The sequence below is a fragment of the Drosophila melanogaster genome, chromosome 3L (assembly GCF_000001215.4).
Source record: "Drosophila melanogaster chromosome 3L".
NCBI lineage: Eukaryota > Metazoa > Arthropoda > Insecta > Diptera > Drosophilidae > Drosophila > Drosophila melanogaster.
In genome coordinates this window covers 11,926,661-11,949,769 of record NT_037436.4, presented here as the reverse complement: position 1 = coordinate 11,949,769, position 23,109 = coordinate 11,926,661, and the positions used below count along the sequence as shown (strand labels likewise).

The window sequence follows — 23,109 nt, the reverse complement described above, 5'->3', positions numbered from 1 at the left end:
CAGAGCATGTGGCGGTGATAATGTCGAAACATCCGTGATACTATCAGCATATATATACAGTAGTAATACAAGCAATCGATATTGTCACTATTTATAAAACTCAGCGGTTCATTGTGAATCCGCGAAATCAAAGAGTCCAAAAGAAATTATTCTTCAGTTGCTATAAGATGCTCATATATGAGAAGTCTTAACGATCGATTGAAATTGAAATTTCAATGCGCCATAGTGCATATATGTATAAAGAAGAACAACTACTGATAGGTACTTACCTATGTGAACTAACTATTTTGAAGCTTTATATTGTGATAGCAGTGGTTGGACCAGCTACAAATTCCTACAGGAAACATACCCCTTCTTTATTAAAAAAAAAAAAATGGGTATTTATGTTCGATAAGCTCTTGCCAATCTCATTGAGTGCCGACACCTGTTGGCATATTCCCGCCACAAAACTGATTAAAATGATTTACTGATCCAATGTTTCATTAATAAATGGGCAGATTAGGCTACATCCTAGTAGTAGTAGTTGCTTTGATAATCACTTTCTTTATTTGCCAATCGGTCATTTAAAGAGTGCAGGTCACTTGGTTCTTATAATTGCAGGTCTGCAAGCTTTCGTCCCAATACAAGCCATCGGCGCACTCCATCTCGACCTCGCATTCACACTGGCAGACGACGTAATTGCTACAATTTGTGGTGGACTTTAAGTAGGTACCCTCACGTTGTCCCATGCAACGGCCATTACTCTCGCAGGCGATTCCCGAAGGTCCTGCATTGGGACCAGAGGGTGGGGTATACTCCCACGGGCAAACATAGTCCTGGGGGTATTCACATTCTTCGGTATTTGGGTTGTAGACCAAGTTGTTCGGACAATATTGCTCGACGGCGCAGTTGAAGTTACACTTGTAGAACATGTTGCACTTGCCTTCCACCGGAAAGAGTTCTCCCTCCGGCTGGTTTTGGCACACGGTGCTGGTGGTATTGCACTCCACCTTGGGCACATAGTTTTCAGGATAGTCGCACTGGTCTAAGGTGGCGTTGTAGACGAGGTCACCGTAACATTGAACCGCCGAGGAACCAATTGCGGATTTAGTGTCCTTAATCCAATCACACACTTGGGCCGTCTCGTTGAACTTCAGACCCTCGGAACAGGGCATCGCAATGGGGCACTGGCATTGGCAGACGAAGAATCCATTCGAATTGGGGTCCGCAATCATGTAGCCATCCCTCTTACCAGCGCATTCGCCCTGACTGGAGCAGGTGGTGCCCGATGGTCCCTCGATCTCAGTGGAGCCATCGGCGGTGGGGGTACAGTCCACATTCCACCAGTAATCGCAATCGTCTATCGCCGTGTTGAAGTACAGACCGGAGGGACACTGGAATTCCTCGGCACAACCATTGTTGCATTGGATGAACCTCACGCAGATCCCGGGCATATCTATATAGGTGCCAGTTTTCTGATTAACGCAATCCGTGCGGGAACTTTTGCAATACGAGGGCACCACACTTGGACTCGAAGGCGTGGTGTTGGAGGAGTTGTTGGGGTCATCGAAATCCGTTGTAGCATCCGTCGGCTCCGTGGAATCGGAGGGTTCCGTGGCTGAAGTGGTGGTATCCGGATCGCAGTCCTCGGTGACCGCCGTGGTAGTTTCATCGATATCGTCAATGGGATCCTGGCACTCCTCAGCACAGCAATCGCAGGTACACTGATCATCCACTTCGGCAAAGGCCGAGAGTCCCAAGCAATTAGCTCGCCACTGGAAGTCGCACTCCCTCAGCTCCCGATTGAAATGGAGTCCACGAGGGCAGCTACCGATAATGGAAACCTCTCCCTTCAGACAAACGACAAATCGGGAACAGTGGGTGGCCAACGGAAGTCTAGTGCCATCTTCCTGATTTTGGCACACATTCGTCAACTGGGCTACCACAGTTTGAAGACCTCCGATAAGCAGCAGAACGGTCCAGAGACCTAGGATACGGACCCGAAATAAGTTACTAGCCTTGGGTAGCCAACTCTTCACCAGCTTACCCCCAAAATCGATTGGTCGCATTCTTCCGAGATCACCTTTAAAGTAGTCCGAATTTCGCGAACGACTAAGTGGCAAACCAGGCCGTGTAGCACCATTTAACTGCCATGAGTGCGCCAAATCAGTAGTCAATCTTCTGATAATACCAATCACCATACGAATCTCTCGATTAATTCGGCAATGATTTGTTTTGCGCCAGAACGCTATCGCAGGTGTAATTAGGTGTGTGTGTCTGAAGCTCGGCACTGGGATTCGGGCCGGGCTGCCTTATCAAGACCTGAACTTCAGTGCCTCCAACCTGGAGAGAAACCAAATATTTTGGCATAGGTCTACGGATTCTCGACTGCTGAATGGGTACCGCCCCGGCGTCTGCCTAATTTACGTTCTGTCGCACACTCCTAGATAACCACATAACGTATACCTAATCACTCGATTCACTTTATTGACACTTGAAATTAAATGACGTTTATTGTCGCTCAAAATGAAGTGCCAGATACAGCATAAAAGTTTATGAACCAACCACTAAATTCGATTTGGCTATACTTTGTACTTTAATCTTGGTTTTTCACTACTTTCATTCAAGATTTGGCTGTTATTGGCAGGGAAAAATTAAATTATATAATTGAAAAATTAGTACATTTTAATTGCTTATTTTCGGGATAGATAATCGGGATTATCTTCTTAACTTATAATTAATTTAAACACATGATAAGTTCCTCGTCAATTGTTAGGACCTTCTATAACCGAATACACTTATTGAATTCCTGGAATTGAATGCAATCTCAACGGTTCGGGTATGTCGATAACAAAATCATTGAGTACTCAAAAATAGCATTCTACTTGTCGTTTCACCGGGAGATGGGTATTTAGCTGGGATGCCAATTTTAATGACGAAAATTACTTTTCCCTGTCATTTCACTCGGGTTACTCGAGCGTTCCAATCGCCGGGGGGTCTGGCCATGGAAGTCTATTTGCCATAGCAACGCAATCGGTTCATGACAAGTACTGTTATGGGCTTAGAAGAACCGGCGACGCATCGCCGGAGAAGAAGACTGCGGTGAGAGGCTTCCTGCTCGACGACTCTCCAGATGAAACTAAAGACAATGCAATTCTAATTATTCAAACGCTGGCCAAGTACGCTTGAATTAAATTACCAAAGTTGGGGAGGCCTAAATGGAAGAAAGGAGAGCAAAAGTGCTTCTATGGCCTAAGCACTTGAGTTGGAAAGGCTTAGACTCTTCGGTGTCCATTACACTGGAGATGTTGCAGTCAGGGCTCGTCTGAGGCCAACATGGGACGACAAAAGAAGGGCCAGCGGAAATATGAGTGGATCTGACATCGCACCCATACAGCCTCTATTATATAAATCTTCTCAGGTGTAACAGGTTTCTCAGATTTAAACAGAGGTCGCGCCTGTGTTATACACAGTCATCAGAGACAGTCGACTCGACTCGCCTCGCAAGCGATCGTTGTTAGTACGGCGGCTTTTAGTCGGTAACTTTAGTCCAAAGGGTTCAGGATCGGAAACAGGAGCTACCTACTTGCCCTGCCACTTCGAATCGAAGAACTGAGATCGATTGGTGCATAGATATCAGGAGAACCCACTCAATTTAACTCTAGCACCATTCGAAATCAGTGCTTTTGATAAGAAACAATCAGCGAAGTGTCAAATCGAAGCGAACTTCAAATGTGCTGTTAAATAACTCAATCGGAACACTCGAAATACAAATTTTAAGCAAAAACATTAACTCAAATGAATGTGCAATGAGTGCCAAGTTGTAACCGCGCTGCCGAAAGAAGCCAATAAAGTGCAAGCCATCTCGTTGACCGGGTCTTTAGTCACCGATCAGAATGAGTAAACAACAATTGCTGTGTCATCAATGGGAATAGATTTCTTATCGCTGATATGGCAAAAAGTGTGACACGACTTCTTAGATGACACAAAAGTTTTATTGATTTCTCACAATCAGGCACCTATTGTAGATCCATGAATTTATTATATGCGGGGACACTCCTTCTGGACTTTCGTGTTCAAAAAGTCAACATCAAGTCAAGTTTAGTAAATCCTTTACAAACATTTATGGAAAAGTGAAAAACGAAGCCCTAAATATGAGATTCTGAACACTTTCAAAGCAATAGATAAATATATTATGAACATAGGTAAACGCTATAAAAGTATGTTTATAAAATGTGTCAGTTTGTACATTTTTTACTGACCACCTTAAGATTTCTAGCCCTCAGCTATCTTTGCCCCAAAACATATTTATAGAATATATATTATAGACGGTTAAGTAATTTGACGTTAATAGCATTCTTATCTCAACAGACATCCATAAATACTCTCACATGTTTGGGCGTGTTATTCCTCCTGGAATTACCAATAGCCGACCTTGAGTCCCTATATCGACTACCTTGTTTTTTAGCATTGAACAATTAATTTGCTCATTAAAACAAATTTTTGGTCACAAAGTAATAACCAATTTTTTGCTGCATTACCATGAACATTTTTTTTTTTTTCAAAGCAAAAGAGCATTGCTATTTTCAGATGTTGGTTTATATTTGTAAGCTTTAATTGACATCCAAGTTGCTTAACAAGATTATCGCTTGAAGGTATATACAGATAAAACAAAAATAATATGTAATACAAAATACAAAATGTAAAATCGGTCCTTTTTCTGGAAAGGAATTACTTTAAATGATTGTATTTCCGGTAGACGTAAACTTATTGGAGGTACTGTGTGCTAGATTGTCACCAAAAATTTAATTGAAAAACCAGTGATCTCTGTTTGTGACAAGAGCCAAATCTAATCTTATTTCGTTGTAGTAAATTAAAGTCATCCAAATGGGTAAATCTTGTAGTTTCGGCTATAAAAGGCCCAGCTGATTCGTGCCAATTGTTAGTTGAATTTATCTAAGTTAAAGTGTAGGAAGAAGTATTTCAAAATGCGAGGTACTCCCCTGACCATTCAAGTAAAACATATTGTAGAAACGAATGTAAATTGTATGAAATGTTTCAGGACTTCCTAGTTCTTTGGTCCTTCAAGCCTTGTTGCTGGCCGTGATGGTTCATCAGAGCATTCAAACGCGTTACTTAAACGCCACCGACGATATCTGTCGACTTTTCAAGGATGGTACCCAACTCTTGAAGCCCGGATCCTGCAGCGAATCGATTATTTGCCAAAACTTTGAATCAACACCAGGTATAACGTGCTCGGGCTCTAAACCGTACTACAGTAAGTCCAAGGGTTCATGCCAAGCGTCCGCGGATACTTACTGCGATACAAGCAAAATATGCAAGGGATCTGGAACGGGCTATATTGGTGATACCATAAATTGTGCCAACTGGTATTACTGTGATGCGGATGCGTTGTTGGGCAAAGGAACATGCAACCTGGGAATGTACTTCGATCAAGTAAGCAAGAGTTGCGTTTATTCGGAGGACACAGTTTGTGCCGCCAAATATGAGATCTGCGACGTTGCGCCCGTAGGCACACCATTCCGCGATGATGCCAACTGCCACAAGTACTATACCTGCAGCAGTAAGAGCCTGGTGGAAAATACATGCGAAAATGGACTGTATTACAACGTGGCCACCGGAACTTGTGTGAGGAAAAAGGACGTTATCTGCGAGAACCATCCGTTGCCAGATGAGGTGTGTGGCAACAAGAAGCTGGCGGTGCGCAACAAATTCGTTTCAGATATGGCCACATGTCGCGGATATTACTACTGCCGCGATTTGGGATCCGGTATCCCCGATACCGATCCCATATACCAGCAGTGTGACGAGAACAACTTCTTCAACCAGGAGCGACAGGCGTGCATGCCGCGCGAGAGCCAGAAATGCGATTACGATAGATGTGATGGGCGCAAGGATGGCTTCGAAGTGGCCGAAATCGATGGATGCCACCACTACATCGAATGCGTCGATGGCCGGGAAACGACTCCCATAAGCTGTGAGGATAAGTATTTCGACGTTGTCACGCAAAACTGCAGCTCAACTCACTTAGTTTACGGAGCTTGTTCCTCTTAACTGCTAGGCATTTGCCAGCTGTTCGTAAAGTATTAATTAATTGCAAATAAAAAACCAATATCAGTGTACATACATGAAATTTTGAACTTTCGGATATCCATTAATCAGAAATTACAGAGACCATAGCGTTCGTTTGCCTAGTGTTTCTGGTCAGGAACATATATTACTTTATTGGGTTCGAAACGCATCCCTCTAATATCAAAATTTGAATCTTTTCATCAATTAGGATTAAGTTAGAAAATTATATATCTTTAATCATCATAATATTCTTTTTTAGGGTGTTAAGGTTAAATGTATGTGCCAATATATACAGTTGTTAACACCTATTGGCCTCCTGAGCTTTCTATATAGGCTTGTAGTCCAGACGAGACTCCAGCTTCTTATTGTCCGCTATTTTGCGGACGGCCTTCATGAAATCTTCTTGAATGACAAACTCCCTATCGCAGCGGAGGGCAAAAAGCCCGGCTTCCGTGCAAATGTTCCGTAGATCGGCACCATTGAACAAATCGGAGAGCTTAACCACCGCCTCATAGTCGATTTCGCCGCGTTTGTTCAGTGGTTCGGCGTGAATCTTAAGAATGTCCATACGCGCCACTTCGTTGGGCAGCGGAATTTCCAATTTGCGATCAAGTCGTCCAGGACGCAGCAGCGCCGGATCCAGTGTATCCGGACGATTGGTGGCCATGATCATTTTCACCTGGCCAAGAGCATCGAATCCATCCATCTGGTTAAGCAGTTCCATCAGCGTGCGCTGGATCTCTCGGTCGGCGGATGTTCCCTCCGAGAAGCGGCGACCACCGATTGCGTCGATCTCGTCCATGAATATGATACATGGCTGATGATCACGGGCGTATGCAAACATCTCCCGGATCAGTCGGGCACTCTCGCCAATGTACTTGTCCACAATTGCAGAGGAAACGACCTTCGGGTGAGTTTTTTAGAAACAAATTTAAATATTTATTTATAATATCTATTGCAGATGTGAAACACTGACCTTCAAGAAATTGGCGTCCATCTGGGAGGCGATGGCGCGGGCCAGGAGAGTTTTTCCGGTGCCAGGCGGTCCGTAGAGCAGGCATCCCTTGGGCGGACTTATGCCAACGCGTAGGAAAATATCTGGATTTAGTAGCGGCAGTTCAATGACCTCGCGAAGCTCGCGGATTTGCTGACCAAGTCCACCGATTTCAGCGTAGTTTACGTTTCCGGGATCTTCATGGGTCATGTTGTACACCAGGGGATCCACTTCCCGCGGCAAATAGCGCATGATGGTGAGAGTGGTCACATCCAGGGCGACACGTGTGCCGGGCTTTAGCTTCTCCTTGTTAATCTGCCGGCGACATCCGACCACGTAGCGCGGTCCGTTCGAGGCCTTCACGATGAAGTTGTCCGGTGTGAGCTGCTTCAGGATTTCCCCGACCATCTGACCCACACTCTGGAGAGCCTTCAGATCGTCCTCGGACTTTTCGTACTCGGCATTCACGACCTTGTACTTGTCTCGCAAAGCTTTCAATTTGGATTCGATCTCGCGGTGCTCCAGAAGCTTGGTACGGTAATTGGTCAGCGCCCTCACACGCTCGTCGTCTGTTGGGGGATTTGCAAGTGGAGCAGACATTCTCGAATTTTATTTCTTCCTAACTACACCGAGTGACTTTAAAATTGTGCACACGTGAAGATTTTGACGTCTGTCAATTTGAACGATGGAGCACTTCGATGAACCGGTTCATAAGAAAACGACAACGAACATCGCTCTAAAAGTTCTATTAACAGTACAGTGGAACGTGAGAGAGAAATATTAATTTAAAACAACAGAAAAATTATTTAATGACTAAAATAATATATTAAGTAAAATATATTTATTGCGAGCAACTGATGCTTACAACAATGTAGATACCTATAAAACGCCAGTAAATATTCGCCAAGATTTCGATATTAAATTTTAAGACATATTGTAATACATATTTGTATAACTATATTACAAAAAATAAGGTAAGATGACGAATTACTTAAATTTGTTTTTAAAACTATTTCATTGTTTTACAATCAAAGCCATTTATCCAAAGGTTGAAAGCTTTGAAAGCTTTCGCTCAAAGAAGATGGCGCCACTTTGTGCAGAAAAAATTCTGAAATGAGAAAAACAAATTATAAAGTAAGGAGCGTTAAAAAAGATTGAAATATTTTTTAATTTTGGCATTTTATATTTATATTTATGGATTTTAAGACTTTTACAAGTTTAGTTTAAGATGGTATTATTCTTGTTTATAGTCTTGGCCTAAAGTCACCTATTACAAGGATATTAAGAGCTGCATTTTGTGTCCACAAACTTAAACAGAAATCGACAATTGTACAGAGCCAGTGATTTCGACTTTAGTAGTCCGCTGGCACGTGAATGCCATCGAATGCGTCGGAAGGTGCTGGCCGGGAACCAAATGTCAGCACGGCATCCGGGGCCATAAATCAGGCCATTTTGTAGCACTCCGTGTTGCGGGTCCAGCTGGTTCGAGTGGTTTGGTTACCACGACCAAAATATCCAGATATCCACTGGGACAACTGCATCCACGGGTCGAAATGCCCCGCATTTGGGACACATGACAAATATGCAGTTTGCAAATGTCTAATGAATTTGAACACGCCTTGCAGCGCCAATTGGTGCCAAGTATTTTGCCTCTGGCTGTGGGTCTTTGAAACTGAAACACTTTTTCATTCCTTTTGAACCATTTCTTGTATTTAAAAATAATTACTTTGTGTTTAGAAAATTACAAAAAAAAAATTGTATCCCAAAATTACTTATTTAAGTTTGTGGCTTCGTGGTGCTTGGCTTCACCCTTTTCTGGATAAGTTGAGAAGACAGGGTAGGGTTAACATTTGGAAACCAAATCGCCGCCAGACAGCAAAAGTATCTCATGCGGGGGAAGGAACAATAACGTACAGAAATATGAAGTTTCTGGAAACGAAACCGAATTTCTATTCAATAAAGTTCGGTGGCTTGGTTGGGCTCGCAACTTGTGGCGCAGATGTTCCCGACCTTCCAGCCAAAGTTCGTTATTTGGTCAAGGAAAGAGGTCCTGTTCGAATTCGACTCACTGGCTACAGTGTCCCCATAAAAAAAATTAAACGCAGACCTCAAACAGAATGGCTTGTTGCAACTTTCACTTGTTTTCGATCTTGACTTCTGACATCCTCTGTGGCAGGGATTTGCCGTCGAGGACATGGGCGTGGCTGGCCAACATGTTCACGAAAAATTATGGCTTGACTCCGACATTGTTGAGCCCTTCACGGGCCAACTTTTGGTTCTCTTTCCAAGTTATTAAGCTTTAAATAAAGAAGAATCCTTTTTAAATTGTTTAGACAGCAAAATTCCCACGGGAATTTGCAGTAAGCCAATGTTTCAAAATAATTATTTGTTGGCTTTACAAGACAATAGGAAACCACATTTTTCTGTTTTTTTCTTAATATTTAAATATTTTTAATTACCACAACGCCTTCACATTTACGTGAAAGGTTTAAATAAAACCAATTTAAACGTCTATTTAGTAGATATTTCCTGTAATTATTAACAAATAATTGTTGTGCCATAGAAAAAATTTAATTTATTATAAGAGAACGGCAATTAATATAATTATATAATAATTAATTATTCCTTTGCCTGCATACTAAGATTAAAATAAGTCACTTAATGGAGCAATGGATATATATCCACAAAGTTACATATATATTTTTGTTTTTACGAACGTCCCATCGATCCGCTTTTTGTTAATCATGTGAGTCCTCGTATCTGAAATATGATTTGCATATGGATGCCGGATGTGCTAATGCAAATTTTTGACCCAGCTTGAATTTCATTAACACGATTCGGGGGATTCAGCGGTGCACATACTTACTTCCCCTCCGTGTTCCGACACTCAGCCCATCCGATGCTTGATGGCCATACATCAGGATGAAGGATGAGCACTTCAGAGTATGTGTGTGCCATGAGCAAGTACTTACATATGTACCCAGGTACAGGTGTGCAGAAATGTGGCCGTGCATTGTAATGTTAAGTTACAAGAAATGGTCACACTACAAAAAAAATTTTAATGCGTGGGCCGTTTCATCTGTACAACTAAAATATATCATGTTTTCTAGCTATTCGCACATTGATTTTTTAAATAATTTATATTGAATTTAAAAACATAATATTAGATATCACACTATATTTTTCTGAGTGCTGGCTTGGGGGTCGGTGAACATTTTGAGATGAGGTTAACAAAAATGGCTATGTGTCGTCGTCCTGCTGACTGCGAAATTGCTTTGGATGCCAAATGAATGCACTTGCATATTTCATTGCCGCCCCGTCACCTGCGGTATCACCTTTGGGCCAACTCTTTGCCCCAAGTTGGGATAACACCATCATAAAACAATAGACTTTGGCTTTGTGGCCAGGAGCAAGCGTAACTTTGATTACCAAGAAGAATGTATGCTATTGAGTTCAATAAGAAAAGCCCTGTTTGGTAAAAATGTTTTAAGGTCTGTTAAGGCATAGCATTAAAACAAAAAAACGCTACTTTGGAGGTTAAATTCTTTTTATTGTTACATGATTCCAATGGATATTTGTTTTATATTTTATAGTTACTTTTTTTCAAATAAGTATTACAATAAAATATCTTTGCATTAACATGGACTTTACATTACATACTGTTAACATGGCGACCCACTGCCATACTTTTTTGTTGGGCCAGGTCACTTACGATCCACAGCATCCATCCACTGGGGGGTACTCCTTGCGGAAACTGTTGCTGCTGCTGTTAGCAGTGCCGTTATAAAGTAACGGTACCGCAGCACTGAAGAGCCCAGTGTGTTGGCAGCGCCGCGTGGCAACGGTAATTGAATTGAACCGGGTAGCGTTAGCGGTTTTATCCAACGGAAAATGTGACGGAATATTGGCGGGATTGACGTGTTATAATTTATTTGTTTTAGTTTACGCCGTGATATTGGAAAAGCATAACAAACATAACATTGTTAGTGAAAGAGTAAAAATAGGTAGCGTTTGGAATCCGATTATTATATCTACTATCTTATCATTTACTTTCACTTACATAATAGAAACGTTATTTTTTGTATATTATATTTATTACTTAGCTTACATTATTTTACTTGCTTTCAATATATTATATGTACATATAAGTTGTACCTCCTTTATAATGTTATATCCTTGAATACTTGAATACTTAGGCCACCAAAAATGTGTTTATTTTCATAAATATGCAAATTAAAAGTAAATAGACCAGAATAAGTGCTAATACTGAAACATAAATAAAGATGATTTGCGTGTCATTACTCAAATATCAACTAAAATTCGTGAAAAAGAATTAACAATCCATGAGTGACTAAAGGGAACCATGTCTTCTGGCGAGTGGGACCTGCGTGCTTTGAAGGCGCTGGAGGAGGAGGAGCAGCGCGAGTTCCTGGCCCTCAGCCAGAGAAACCTCTTCGATCCGCTGCCGAATCCCTCACCGGATGTGCCCAGTGCGAAGCCTTCACTAACTTATGCCCAGCTGCATCCTCACCTGCTAAAGCTGCCGACGATCGACGAGTGCCAGCTGATGGCCGTCAAGCAGCAGAGATCAGCGGCTCTGCGATTCAGTCGCGCCCTCTCCTTGTCCGCCCACTCACTCACCTCGCGAACCGGAAGCGCAACGGCAGGCGGAAGTGGCCTGGGCTTTGGCCGTAAACTGAAAGCCCGCTTAGTGGGCGCGAAGTCGAGTGGCTCACTTTCGCCCGGTCGGCACTCGCACAGCTACAGTGTTTCCCCGGTATATACGCCGCCGCCCATGAGAAGATGTGCCACCTTGCATCACACGCAACCGGTGCGAAAAGTCTTTAAAAATCTCCAACAGCTGCAGGAGCGAAAACGTCAGGCGGCTGGAAGTCATCTGCAGAGGATCGCTGGCACTGGAAAAACGTACTGGAAGTACGGAGCCAATTCCACGGCCGCCTCGATAGTGGGCCAACGTGCACGCCAAAACCAACAGATCGAAGTCGAGGAGCCCAACGGTTCGGATGAGCTGAACTCGGAAACACAGGAAATCTCCGAGGCGGAAACGGGCTCCTGCAGTGTGCCGCTGCCGTCGAAGGACACCAATGAAATACTCCGCCTCATGCTCAGTGCGGCCAGCTCGGCGGTAACTGTGACGCCAACGGCGGCGGCCATTGGTAACGGTAACGTGGCCGGAGCAACTGGTGGCGCCCCGCCAATGCGTCGCTACCAGAATGCCAGCGATGTTGAGGAGGACGAAACTGTTGCGTACGGAGCTTTCCACCAGGCGGCCAAAAGCTTCGAGCGCGGCGCTCTCCTGCGAGTCGGCAGCTTAACAGCCCAAGAGAGCGATAACAGCAAAGTTAATGCCATTAGCCCCAGTCCACAGAACAGTCCCGCCAGGGAAACACAATCCACAGCGGTGGGCGGAACGGGTGGCAGACGTGTGTTCAAGTCCTGCTCATTCGATTGGCCCGGGGAAGCGCAACAGCATCTATCCCCGCAGCCACATCAAGCTGCAAATCCTGTAGAGCTGTTGGAGCAGCAGGGAAAGGACATTCGCTTTCGCCAGAGGGATCACTGGGATCTCGAGCATGCCCACTTCCATCACGAGGCACTTGGACACCTAACAACCAGCACCACCGTCATCGATGACGAGCTGGAGCAGCATATCAAGCACTGTTCCTGCTCCTGCAACCACATGGGCTATGGCAACTCAATGGACTATCAGGTGAGTGAAAACTACGTTCAAAAGAGATTAATACAAATAAAAACTGAAAACAATTTCGGTTGAATAAGAAACATATGATTAACAAATTGTAACTTTCGAAGCTTATATTGTCTATTAATGTCGGTCTATTGTTATACCATCAGTATAGGAAGGCAAATGGCTTTAGTTATTGAAATTTTAGATATTTTGCAATTAAGTGGAATGCTAATTGTTTCCTGTTTGCCCATTTAATCCAAAACCGCGTCAAATTCCCGCCGTGCACAGCCCTTTTACAAGTGATGGCGCCGTGTAATTTTAATTGCAGCAACTATATCTGCAGTGCGGGTGTCCGGCAATTCAGGTGAATGGCGGCACATTCAGAGGGCCTCCACTTTCTATCCAGCTTTTAATGCACTCTGGCGGAGATTCCAATACACAGGCATTTCCCAAACTCATTATCAGCGAGGCCTTTTGTGGACATTCCGGGTTCACGGCTGGATTGGTCCTGGCAGATTGCCGCCTGGAGATCGCCCTGGGGCACTGACTCTGCCATTGCCAAGTGCTCCATTGTCTGGCTGCGAGTGGCCCGCATGGGATGGGTTCAACTTTTAAACTAAATTGAATACCCCTTTGAATCCGACAATGAGCTGGATGCCTGTTCTTGCCGGGATTAAGCTCACAGTTGGGTTTCTCGCACCCTCACATCGTTATTGTCTGTAATTGTTAAGACGATTTTAGGTTTAATAGCTGCCATTTCAAATAGAGTTGGAGTCTGTTGGCTGACCCCTCGAAAACTCAAGACTTTATCTTTTGTTTTACCACAAGGATGCAATTGCACACTCTATGTGGCCCTAAGGGGTGTGAGACTTTTATTGTGCAATACTCAGGAACAAACGGCCTGGGAAACTTAAAGCATGACAGGAGTCTTCAACTAGGAAATATTTTCTCGGTTAATAATGCACTCTAAAGAACTTTTAAATACCATTGTATGTAGATGATGATGTAGATGATACCATTGTATGATGAAATGATTGCCTGATAGTTAGGACCTGAAAAAATGAATTCTAGCCATTTGCATAGTTTGATTACGACTTTATAGGAGATTGTTTACAGCGTACAGATAGTTCTACAATAGGTGCGATTGCGATTGGGTGTGCTTTACTAATAGCGTTACTAACATAGGGCGTTTATTTCTAACTCGATCGAACATCCAGGGGGGTCATGCGTCTAAAGGCTGTGGGTTTATCCGTGGGATGATCCGATCACTGCAGCGTGCTCTGTGGCGGAGTGAGCGGGGTCCAGGTGTCGGCAGCTACGGCCGGAGCTCCATTCACCACGGCGGTTGGCACCGAGACCACGGCAGCTCCACCGCCAACAGTGCCCCGTTCCCCGGCGTGCTCCAGGGATGAGGACTCTATCTTGATGTCGTGAGAGCTCTTCAGGGAGGAACTGGCGCACTCCAGCGTTATGACCGAGCCCTGCTCATCGCTCGGCTTGTACATGGCAGCCTGGGGGTCGTCCAGTGTCTTTGAAACATCAACGGGCTCCAACGGATGAGTGGCATAGCTGGAAGGCGGTTGGTGGGAAATCATTGATAGCTACGTTAGCGGTAAGTGCGCACAGTTCCCCACCGATTCAACCTACCCGATCTCCAGGGGAATGTATTCCGGCTGGTAATACGCGGCGGCAGCGTTCTGGTACAGTCCGTACTCCGCCCCGGATCCATTGTGCCAACCACTGGCGGAATAGCTTAGCGCCGAGGGCGCATTGAGAACCGCATTCGTGTACAGCTGGTGAGTGGGTGAGGTGGGCGTGGGATGGTACACCTGGTGGGCAGCTGCACCGTATGCCGCTTGCGGGGATCCCGTTGTTCCTGCCCCGCCCCCAACGCCCACTCCGGTTCCATAGATATCCGTTTGGGCCATGTTGTACTGATGACTGTGTGGCGTCAGGTGATGAATGGTGTAGCTGGGCGAGGAGGTCGTATAGCTCGGGGATCCATTCGTCGGCGACGGAGAGTTATGAGATGCTATAAAATTAAATTTATCAGTCACCTATCTTCCATATCATGATTGTAAATAGTCATTATAATGTGTGCAGCAAACTAGAAACTGTCAAAAAGGTGATACCATTGTCCAAAGTTGAACTTTTTACAAAAAAAATTACTCTGCTTACTTAATAATATTTAAGTATATATTTTACTTTAATGGTAAATTGCTAAGTGCATTGAAAACTGTCACGATTCTTAAATTATTTCAAAAGCAAGGAGCTCAAAACTTTTGATACGCGAAAACTTAAGAGCAACACTAGGTACTTTTTAATTAAATTTCCGTTTCGAAAGTTCAAAGGTCACGTAGCTTGTTAGCAAACGTATTGTATCTTTGGTTAGCCTTTCGGGTATTTTTGCAAAGATATAAGCAGAAGCATTTCCTCCTGCCCTCCATGAAGTACTTACAGATGTTGCGGCCACTGCACACGTTCATGGGCATGGGTCCCGGCACGCTGGTGGCGTTCCAGTAATTGCCATTGCTCTGCCAGCTGCTGGGATAGGAGAACACGGACGCCGTGGGACTGGCATCGACCGACATGAAGCCGGATTGGGCGTAGGAACTGCTGAAGCAACCAGTACTCGGCGCAGATCCGATGCCGCCGCCGCTCGAGCTGCTCACACTGGTGCTCACGGAGCCAGTGGACGTGGAGTGCAGGCTGGTGGGCGTTTGTGGAGCCGACGGCGGCTGCGGCGATGTGGACGAGGCATTGCCGGCACTGCCATTTGATCCGGATCCGGAAACGACCCTGGGTCGACTGTACGGTGTGGTGCGAGTGGGTGCGACACTGCGTGAAGATAGGGATCTGCCGTAGCGATCGCAACTGCCGCCCGATGATGGACCCACGGATTCGGCCGAGGAAACGCTGGGACACGAGGCCACCAGGCCGTGACTCTGGGCAATGGACAACGGAGGAGGAGCTGCCACGGCGGCCGCCGCAGCCGTATAATGTGTGGGCGGTGGAATGAGCCAGCCGTAGTGGGTATCGTGTGGATACAGTGTATCCGGTCGCTCTTTGGCATCCAGAAAGGCCTTGGCAAATGGATTATACTTGATCTTCAGCGATGTCACCTCCTCATTCTGATACGCCGTCACCGCGATAAACTGCGTTTCCGGAAATGGATAGGTGACCACGTGACGCTGCTCGGAACCCACGCGAACCAGATGCACACGTGGTTCGTACTTGTGCAACGAATTTAGCATTATCTGTAAGATAGTTGTGTTTAATTATAACTGGTTGCTTTGATGGTAAGGATTTTCGTGGTTCTGCTCACCTGTCCATTGCCATTGGTCTTGTTGGTCAGCTTTACTTTGGCAAACGAGATGGGCTCCTTCATCCAGTGGGCTCCAAAATTGGGAGACTCGGGGTGTACGTAGATGGGATTTGACGGGGGAACCTCTGCCTTGCCACCAGGAACCTAAGTGGGTTAAAATAATGTTAAAAAATATAAATAACAATAAGAAGGTAAAATAAGGTAATTACGAAAAGCCTTATAACATAAACAGATACTTCAGATTTGCATGGGTTTTTTGATAATTGAATAGACTTACCCATTCACCGTTGACGTACTTCCAGCGATGTGAGTCGATCTGGACGAACTCCAGGAGGACGGTGTACATGGCGGCGGGATCCAGACCGGAGGCACTGATCTTCACGACCGGGAACATGCGCCTGTTTGTGACAACGGTGTTGGCAATTAGCAATTATAACAGTTATATAACAATGGCCCTTGCATTCGTAATTGTTAGGCAAATAGTGAGCGCCAATGTTTTACCTATGCCTTTGCCTTTGGCCCAGACCTCAAACGAAATTCCAGCCGAATCCGAACCTCCAACCTCGAGATGGAGCAGAAGGCGGAGGAGCGTAGACGGCAGGGATTGCGTTGCGGGCAAATATTGGAACGTTCAGGCGGGCTCTGTTCCACAACAATTAGTACAAGATGGCGGCTGTTGCCGGGCCACGCTAATTAGCACCTGACCAGGCCAGCAGACCCGACTCTCGGCCCGGTTCCAAGTTCTAAACGCGCGTTTCGCACACACTCACCTCCGCACGCTCGTACATACATACATATGTACATATGCCCGTAAATTGGTAAATATTTTTAGTTATTTCAACAAATGCTGGCATGTAAATAAACAGACGGATGGATGTATCTTTACACTCAAAGAAATAGGAAGTATACCTTATAGAAACTTCGTGTTTCGATTAATAACTGTGTAGAGTTACAAAACCATGTTTAAAATGACTGCGTTAGGATCAGTCTAAGCATATTCTATAATTTTACTTATCAATTGATATTATCCATATATGATTTATCTACCAATTGTATTACATGCTCTTGGTTTTCTTCGAATGTATCGGCTCTAGGCTGAGCTGGAGAAACGTTAACGCTTCATTATGACTTGCAAATGGCGAGCAGTGAGATGAAAACCGTGGAAAAGCGATGCATCAAAAACAAAAGCGCAAAACCCCATTGCCAATTTGCATAGGAAAACAAAATGCGACGCCGTCGCCATTTAACACATTCGAATTTCGAACAGCGCTCACAAAAAATAAAATAAAAAAAAACATACAATCCAATCAATTCGACTCACTCACCTGCCGTTTTTGGTGACGATCATCTCGTTGGTGAGATTCTGGAAACGCAGCCAGAGCTCCCGATCGTCCAGCGAGATGCGCAGATTGCGGTCCAGTTCATTGGGACTGCCTGCTCCGCCCACCACGCGATGGCCTCCATTTCCGGATACACTGGCTCCGCCTCCGCTTACCGCTGCCACGCCCCCCAGCCCGTGACCATGCCCGTGTCCATTGTGGGTCACATGCTGTGGCGAACCACTGCCAGCACCGCCACCAGCACCGCCACCTCCTCCTCCGCCCGAAACATTGCCACTGAGTCCGGTTGTTGGATCCACGGCGGACAGGATGTGCGATGTGGTCATGTCAGCTGGAAGGCAAAAAAAGAAATGTAATCAGTTTTAAAATAAAGATGGCCAATGAAATAGGAAATTGTCTAAATATTTCAAAGACACAACTTCCCTAAGAACATTTCATATTTATGCTTTTGTCAAATATTCATTGTCATTTGTAATCATCGAACCTTTCAATTTGTTATATAACTCGTTTATAAATATTTTGACATAAAATATAATTTGAAACAAGTGAGCAATGATTAAGGGAACACATAAAGGTAGATTCTTTAACTCATCCCCTTCATCTGGGGAATCCAGAAGTGAAAACATGGCCTTCTCGAATCACAATCGTGTCCGTGGTCAGCGCTGATGGGATGGATGGGCATTACATCAAAGCAATCTCAACCGGCTGGCCGACGAAGTGTCGGCTTTATGCGTTTACAGCACTGTCCCAGGAGCATTAGAAGAATGCTCGTCGAGCTCTCTTGTCGGCTTTTAATTATATTGCACACTTTAGCCATGCCTGGCATTTCGTCTGCGAGTGGGTCTGGGCCTCTAAATTGGGATTGGGATTGCGACTGGGAATGGGAATGGGAGTGGGACTGGGACTGGGACTGGGACTGGGATTGAGTTGGCTGAGATGCTGGCTGGCCATAAACAACGGGCACCCTTTTTATTTATGGCCGCGGCAACAAACACCTCTGTTTTGCGTCGGACCAGGGTCATTTGTATTCCGAATCGGATGCCTGCCTGCCTACCAAAGAAATGCCCTCAGATGTGCCGGTTCGGTCGGGTGATATCTATATTGTGAACCCAGTCCCACCACCGAAAGTGTTTCTCGCAATGTTTTGTAATCATAAATTTACAAAATGTATTAATTGTTTTGTTTGTCTTTATTGGGCCACGAAATTGGAGGCCAAGTGCCGCCGCCTAGGATTCTTTTATGGAAGAACGAACTCAAAAAAGTATTCCCAAAGACTGATTGTTCTTGCTTCTATTGTAGCATCCAGATTTGATTTATTGGAAATTTCTTCGCCCATCCTACGTCATAAAATGGCAAATGGTCGTATGCGGTTTGATGTCTTTCGTATTTGTCAACCGTTTAATTTGATGGTGTGAAGCGAACAGGTTTTCCTGCGGGTTCTAGGTGAAAACAAGACATATAATCAAATCAATCATCAATCAGCGGATGCATATGTATGTGTTATCTGAAGGCTATTAAATTATAAAGTAAGGAGAGCGAATCAATCAAAGCGAGCTGTTTTCGAAAACATGTGTTGTGGAGTTGACAACGAATCAAATCAGAACTCTTAAGATACATTTACATTGGATAAATTTCAATTTTAACTTCTAAAAGTGGATACCAACTTTAATATAACATACTTGTCAACTAACCAGGGACATCTTATTGCCCGAATGTCCGTACCATTTCAACCAGAAGCTGGGCCCAATTAAAAGTTTCAATTCGAATTCAATCGGCCGAGTTTAAAAGTTCAACCACTTTGGGCCAGCATTCGAAAGTTATATTCAGTTTATGAATGTTCAAAGGTTTCCGATTTTCCCAGCTCGTGCTCGCTCCGCATTATCATAATTTTCACGCGATACTTGGCGGGTTTTTCTCATGTGCCCAATAGGCGACATCGACGACATCATAAAAATTCACTCTTCATGACGCTGGTTCCCCCACATGGCTCCCCGCCACATGGCTCGTCTCATGGCCGTGTTTGTGTTCCACATCGATCCGCACCACCGCGCCACTCCAGCACCACGATTTTAAGACGCGGTGTCCCAGCTCCGGCTCCATCACTAAGCTTAATGAAAAGCTGTTTTTGTGTGTTGTCTCCTCAGCGGAGGAAGCGTGTGTGACTGTTTGCCCATGTGTATATATGTGGCATATACTTTGACTTTTGATGGCAGCCATGACGGGTTTTCGGGCTTGGGGCTTGGGGTTTGCATTGGACTCTTTCCCCATCTCGGGCCAGCCGCTTTGTTGTTGGCTCTGTTGATTTTTGAATCATTTCGTGACTTTGATATTTACTCAGACGCTTTGAGGGGGTTTTTTCCTCCTATTTTTTTCGTATGAAATGTGCGCGCTATTCCAAATCGAAGCGAACCTTTGGTAATATGGCGCTTACGTACTCAATGTACAGGTACGCACTAATGGTCGCCGATGGAAACACATTCGGCGAATCTCATAGATACATTTCGATGGGTTCAGCTTTAACTTTTAAAGGAAGGAGTGCCAGCGCACTCTAATGGTTCTTAAACGATTATCACTAAAGTCACTAAAAATCATGTTAAATTTGCAGCATTTTATTATAATAGTTCATTATATTATAATAATTATAATAATATTATTATAGTTCAACTTTAACTGATTCCGCGCTGCATTTGTAGTTAAACATGAAATTCAATAAATGCTAAAATATTAAATGTATTAAAATTAGTTAGAGATGATGTTGCTAACCTATCGATTTTCTATAAAATATAAAAACCAGTGTATCTATTATATAATTCAAAGCAATAACCACAATTGCCCTCCTCTCAGGTAATCGAACACGTGCAATAATAAATGCTCTGTTTGTTTATTCGCTACTCCGATCGACTTATCCCACTCCCATTCGCACTTTGTTGAAAAGGACAATATTTCGCACCTGCTCAGGATGCTGGCGGGTGGCATGGATGACGACAAGTCACTGGTAGCCAGTTGGAGGCGATTAAACCGAATCTGCTAAATTTCACACACCACTTCGCGTGAAAATAAACCGAATTTAAATTTAGATACTGCGTGGGCGAACTGAAATGGAAATAGCCGTGAATTGGCTCGATTCTAATGCAATCAATAATGTTTCCGGAGGACAATGTCAGAGGTCGCTCCATTGAGAACTTGGTGACCTTTCAGGATATTTTCGATATATTTTTTTTGGCGATTTGTGGGCGTTTCTTTAAACACCGATTGTCACACTTTTGTTTTCAGCACTCCACGGCACAGTGGTAGGCGCACTTTTATGAGCGGCGTACTAAAATTTTGTACAAACTGTAATTAATTAGTAAGCATTTGTCAAGTACTAAACGATCTGCGTGGGCGTTGCGGAGGGGTGAGGGGGGTTCCTTCGGGTCTGTTTATGGGCCTCTTTGATTTGCATTTAATAGGATAATTTTCACATGCGTCGTAATTGGACGCCTCAGATCGATCCAACTTGATGTTTTTTTTTTGGCAATACCCAGACGCATGTCTGAAAATTCTTATGTCCCCACTAATTTGCGTGTGAACGTCGGCCACGCCCACGGCCACTCCCGCCCCTTTCTCGGCTGCTGTTTTATGTCATTAGAGGTATTATTAGGATCGTTAATGGGGGATTTTGTCACTTGCCCGTTGGATTTCGGGCGAGCCGCCAACACTTCGTCTTGACTTTTTTCTTCTTTTTTTGGCCAAGTGTCAAAATATGTCTGTTTGGTGATTTTGTTTGGCTTCGGCATTTGATTTTCACACGTTCGTTTAAATAGGTTTGCCAATTTGCTATTTGATTACGTTTATGGTCATATGTCACACGGAGGAATAAACACTCGCACTTTATGGCACCCAAACTTTTGAATCGGAGAAGTGACTTTATGATTTTTTTGGGAGCCATATGTTTTGGGGTCAGTGTTTGTCTGCCACAATTCTACTTCATTTTTTACATTTTCTTCTCAAAAAGTTAATTATTTCCAAATATATATTTAAAAGTACAACATATCCTTTGCCGACGCATAAGTCTACTTCCATCGTAAAAATGTCTGATTTTTCTTTTTTGAATAGTAAAAAGATTAGTCAACGTTTCGCAATGTTTAATAGCTGTTATTAGCATTTAAAACGAAGTGTTTAACACTTCTGTTCGAAAATAAAGATGTTTTAAAAAGGAATACAAGCGTTTCTTAAAATAAACTTCGAATTTTCGTTTAAGTTTCTTTCTTATGAAGTTTAAACTTAAAATTTTGAAACCAAAATTGAGATAAAGTGCAACTAACTTACCAATTTGGTAACCTGCTTCACGCCGAAACTCGGCGCTCTCGATATAATCCAGTGGTAAACTCCTTATGAAGATGGTTTAGGTTTAGATTTAGATTTTAGTTGAATACGCAACACTGCCAAATCACGCACTTTTATAGCACTAATTCCCTAGAGGGTTCACTTTATCAAGGATCACTATCGTATGAGTTCAGATTCAAGTGGGAAGATACAGCCGCGTGAAATTTGTTTTCAAAGATTTCAAGATATTTGATTCGAGTCGAGATTCGAGATTGGAGTTTAGCGCTGCCGCCGATCGTGTGTTTGCGTTGCCACCGTTCCCGAGCTAATGATCAACGATCGGTGCTAATTTTTTCAACCATCACAAGCCGCGCTTTCGGTTCCTCTATTTCTCATCTCTCGTCTTTGGCCAGCCGATCGACATCGTGGCATCGTTGTTGTTTTCTTGTTTTGGCCCATGGATGATATGATGGCCGGCTAGCGTGCTAGCTCTCTACCGGTCCTATAGCCATCTCGTTTTGGCCCGATCGATGATCGGCTGGCTGACGGATGGTTAGGCCACACCCTCTAACAGGTAAGACAGCGGCGGTATTTCGCCTCTCGCTCGCTCACCCGGCTGGTCAATTTGCGGCCATCGCCATCGAGAACCCGGCAACAGGTAGAGAGCCCCCATAACATCGAACTCTCAGGTGGGTCGGATCGTTCAGGGCGAGCACACCTTTAACTCTCAGAAGGCCCAGAATTGGAGTCCTAGGCGGGATTTATATACCCCTGCTGTAACCCCCGTGGCTAATCGTTCAATTTGCATGCGCCAAAAATTAAGTGTAACGTGTTTCAGTTGCTCACATTTGTTGCACAGAGAGAAAAAGTCTCTTATCTTTTGTGATCTTTATTATAGACGCTCTGAATTTGTCAAAGGAATCCTTGTCTCAGCCGTAGATTGGAAGTTGAAGGAATCTTTTATCTTTATATCCCATCCGTTGTTATTGAAACTTCTTTCATTAAATGCCTACTGTACATAATCATGGTTTTTGAGTTACTACTTGGAGTCCATATGTAAATAGTTTAATAAGTGGTTGATATCAAATAGATGCAATACAAAAGATCAAGATATTCACTAACAAAAACCCTTAAACTAGGATAATCTGAGATTAAAATGTAAATCTGAGTTGTTTTTTTCGGTGTGTCTGAGGTCTGGATTCACAGTACGTTGTTCGTTGTTCGCCGCAGAGTGGCTTTGATTTGTTTAGACGCTCGTTTTGAGTTTTGTTTGTCCAACCAATTAAAACTTTGTATTTTTTCCACGGGGTCTGTTTGCACTCCAAAACGGGTTTGCCGATCCAACACTTTTTTTTTTTGGTAAAAT

The 23,109-nt window shown here is 43.9% G+C and overlaps 5 protein-coding genes and 1 non-coding gene across 8 annotated transcripts in view; 3 read left to right on the top strand and 3 right to left on the bottom strand.

Moving 5' to 3' along the window:
* Positions 1-521: 521 nt before the first annotated feature.
* Positions 522-2,095, bottom strand: CG7252 (uncharacterized protein). Its single transcript, NM_140270.4, has 2 exons — positions 2,027-2,095; positions 522-1,966 (listed from the first exon to the last, which is right to left on the bottom strand). Exons 1-2 carry the CDS (start codon positions 2,046-2,048, stop codon positions 564-566), a joined length of 1,425 nt encoding a protein of 474 aa, NP_648527.1. The 5' UTR covers positions 2,049-2,095; the 3' UTR covers positions 522-563.
* Positions 2,096-3,578: 1,483 nt separating this feature from the next.
* mir-285 (mir-285 stem loop) lies at positions 3,579-3,677 on the top strand. Its single transcript, NR_048268.1, has one exon. It is a non-coding gene; the product is annotated as a mir-285 precursor RNA (primary transcript).
* Positions 3,678-4,917: 1,240 nt separating this feature from the next.
* CG5883 (uncharacterized protein) lies at positions 4,918-6,130 on the top strand. Its single transcript, NM_140269.3, has 2 exons — positions 4,918-4,974; positions 5,042-6,130. Exons 1-2 carry the CDS (start codon positions 4,968-4,970, stop codon positions 6,052-6,054), a joined length of 1,020 nt encoding a protein of 339 aa, NP_648526.2. The 5' UTR covers positions 4,918-4,967; the 3' UTR covers positions 6,055-6,130.
* Positions 6,131-6,284: 154 nt separating this feature from the next.
* On the bottom strand, positions 6,285-7,858 carry Rpt4R (Regulatory particle triple-A ATPase 4-related). Of its 2 annotated transcripts, none has more exons than NM_001300110.1 (2): positions 7,049-7,858; positions 6,285-6,976 (listed from the first exon to the last, which is right to left on the bottom strand). In NM_001300110.1, exons 1-2 carry the CDS (start codon positions 7,664-7,666, stop codon positions 6,398-6,400), a joined length of 1,197 nt encoding a protein of 398 aa, NP_001287039.1. In that variant the 5' UTR covers positions 7,667-7,858; the 3' UTR covers positions 6,285-6,397. The 2 variants fall into 2 exon arrangements, with proteins under 2 accessions (NP_001287039.1, NP_648525.1); NM_140268.2 differs by having other exon boundaries at positions 7,049-7,747.
* A 3,039-nt stretch (positions 7,859-10,897) lies between these two features.
* The window catches only part of CG44837 (uncharacterized protein), an 88,228-nt gene continuing 76,016 nt past the window's right edge, over positions 10,898-23,109 (top strand). The window contains exons 1-2 of the mRNA NM_001300108.1: positions 10,898-11,070; positions 11,263-12,797. Of these exons, the coding sequence (NP_001287037.1) occupies positions 11,430-12,797 (1,368 nt within the window). The 5' untranslated portion in view covers positions 10,898-11,070; positions 11,263-11,429. The remainder of the gene's footprint in view (positions 11,071-11,262; positions 12,798-23,109) is intronic.
* Positions 13,851-22,077, bottom strand: byn (brachyenteron). 2 transcript variants are annotated; one of them, NM_001274801.1, is made up of 7 exons: positions 21,747-22,077; positions 17,424-17,769; positions 16,376-16,496; positions 16,099-16,242; positions 15,232-16,030; positions 14,421-14,805; positions 13,851-14,374 (listed from the first exon to the last, which is right to left on the bottom strand). In NM_001274801.1, the coding sequence occupies exons 2-7, from the start codon at positions 17,762-17,764 to the stop codon at positions 14,365-14,367; spliced, it is 1,800 nt and encodes a 599-aa protein (NP_001261730.1). In that variant the 5' UTR covers positions 17,765-17,769; positions 21,747-22,077; the 3' UTR covers positions 13,851-14,364. The 2 variants fall into 2 exon arrangements, with proteins under 2 accessions (NP_001261730.1, NP_524031.2); NM_079307.2 differs by having other exon boundaries at positions 13,851-14,342.

Coding starts and splice junctions, on each gene's coding strand:
- CG7252 (NM_140270.4), bottom strand. CDS start 2,048: ATGCGACCAATCGATTTTGGGG. Junction 1,967..2,026: donor GCGACCAATCGATTTTGGGG/GTAAGCTGGTGA, acceptor TCCGTATCCTAG/GTCTCTGGACCGTTCTGCTG.
- byn (NM_079307.2), bottom strand. CDS start 17,764: ATGACCACATCGCACATCCTGTCCGCCGTGGATCCAACAACCGGACTC. Junction 16,243..16,375: donor AGTACGTCAACGGTGAATGG/GTAAGTCTATTC, acceptor TAACCCACTTAG/GTTCCTGGTGGCAAGGCAGA. Junction 14,343..14,420: donor TACATTCCCCTGGAGATCGG/GTAGGTTGAATC, acceptor ACCGCCTTCCAG/CTATGCCACTCATCCGTTGG.
- Rpt4R (NM_001300110.1), bottom strand. CDS start 7,666: ATGTCTGCTCCACTTGCAAATCCCCCAACAGACGACGAGCGTGTGAGG. Junction 6,977..7,048: donor TGGACGCCAATTTCTTGAAG/GTCAGTGTTTCA, acceptor ACTCACCCGAAG/GTCGTTTCCTCTGCAATTGT.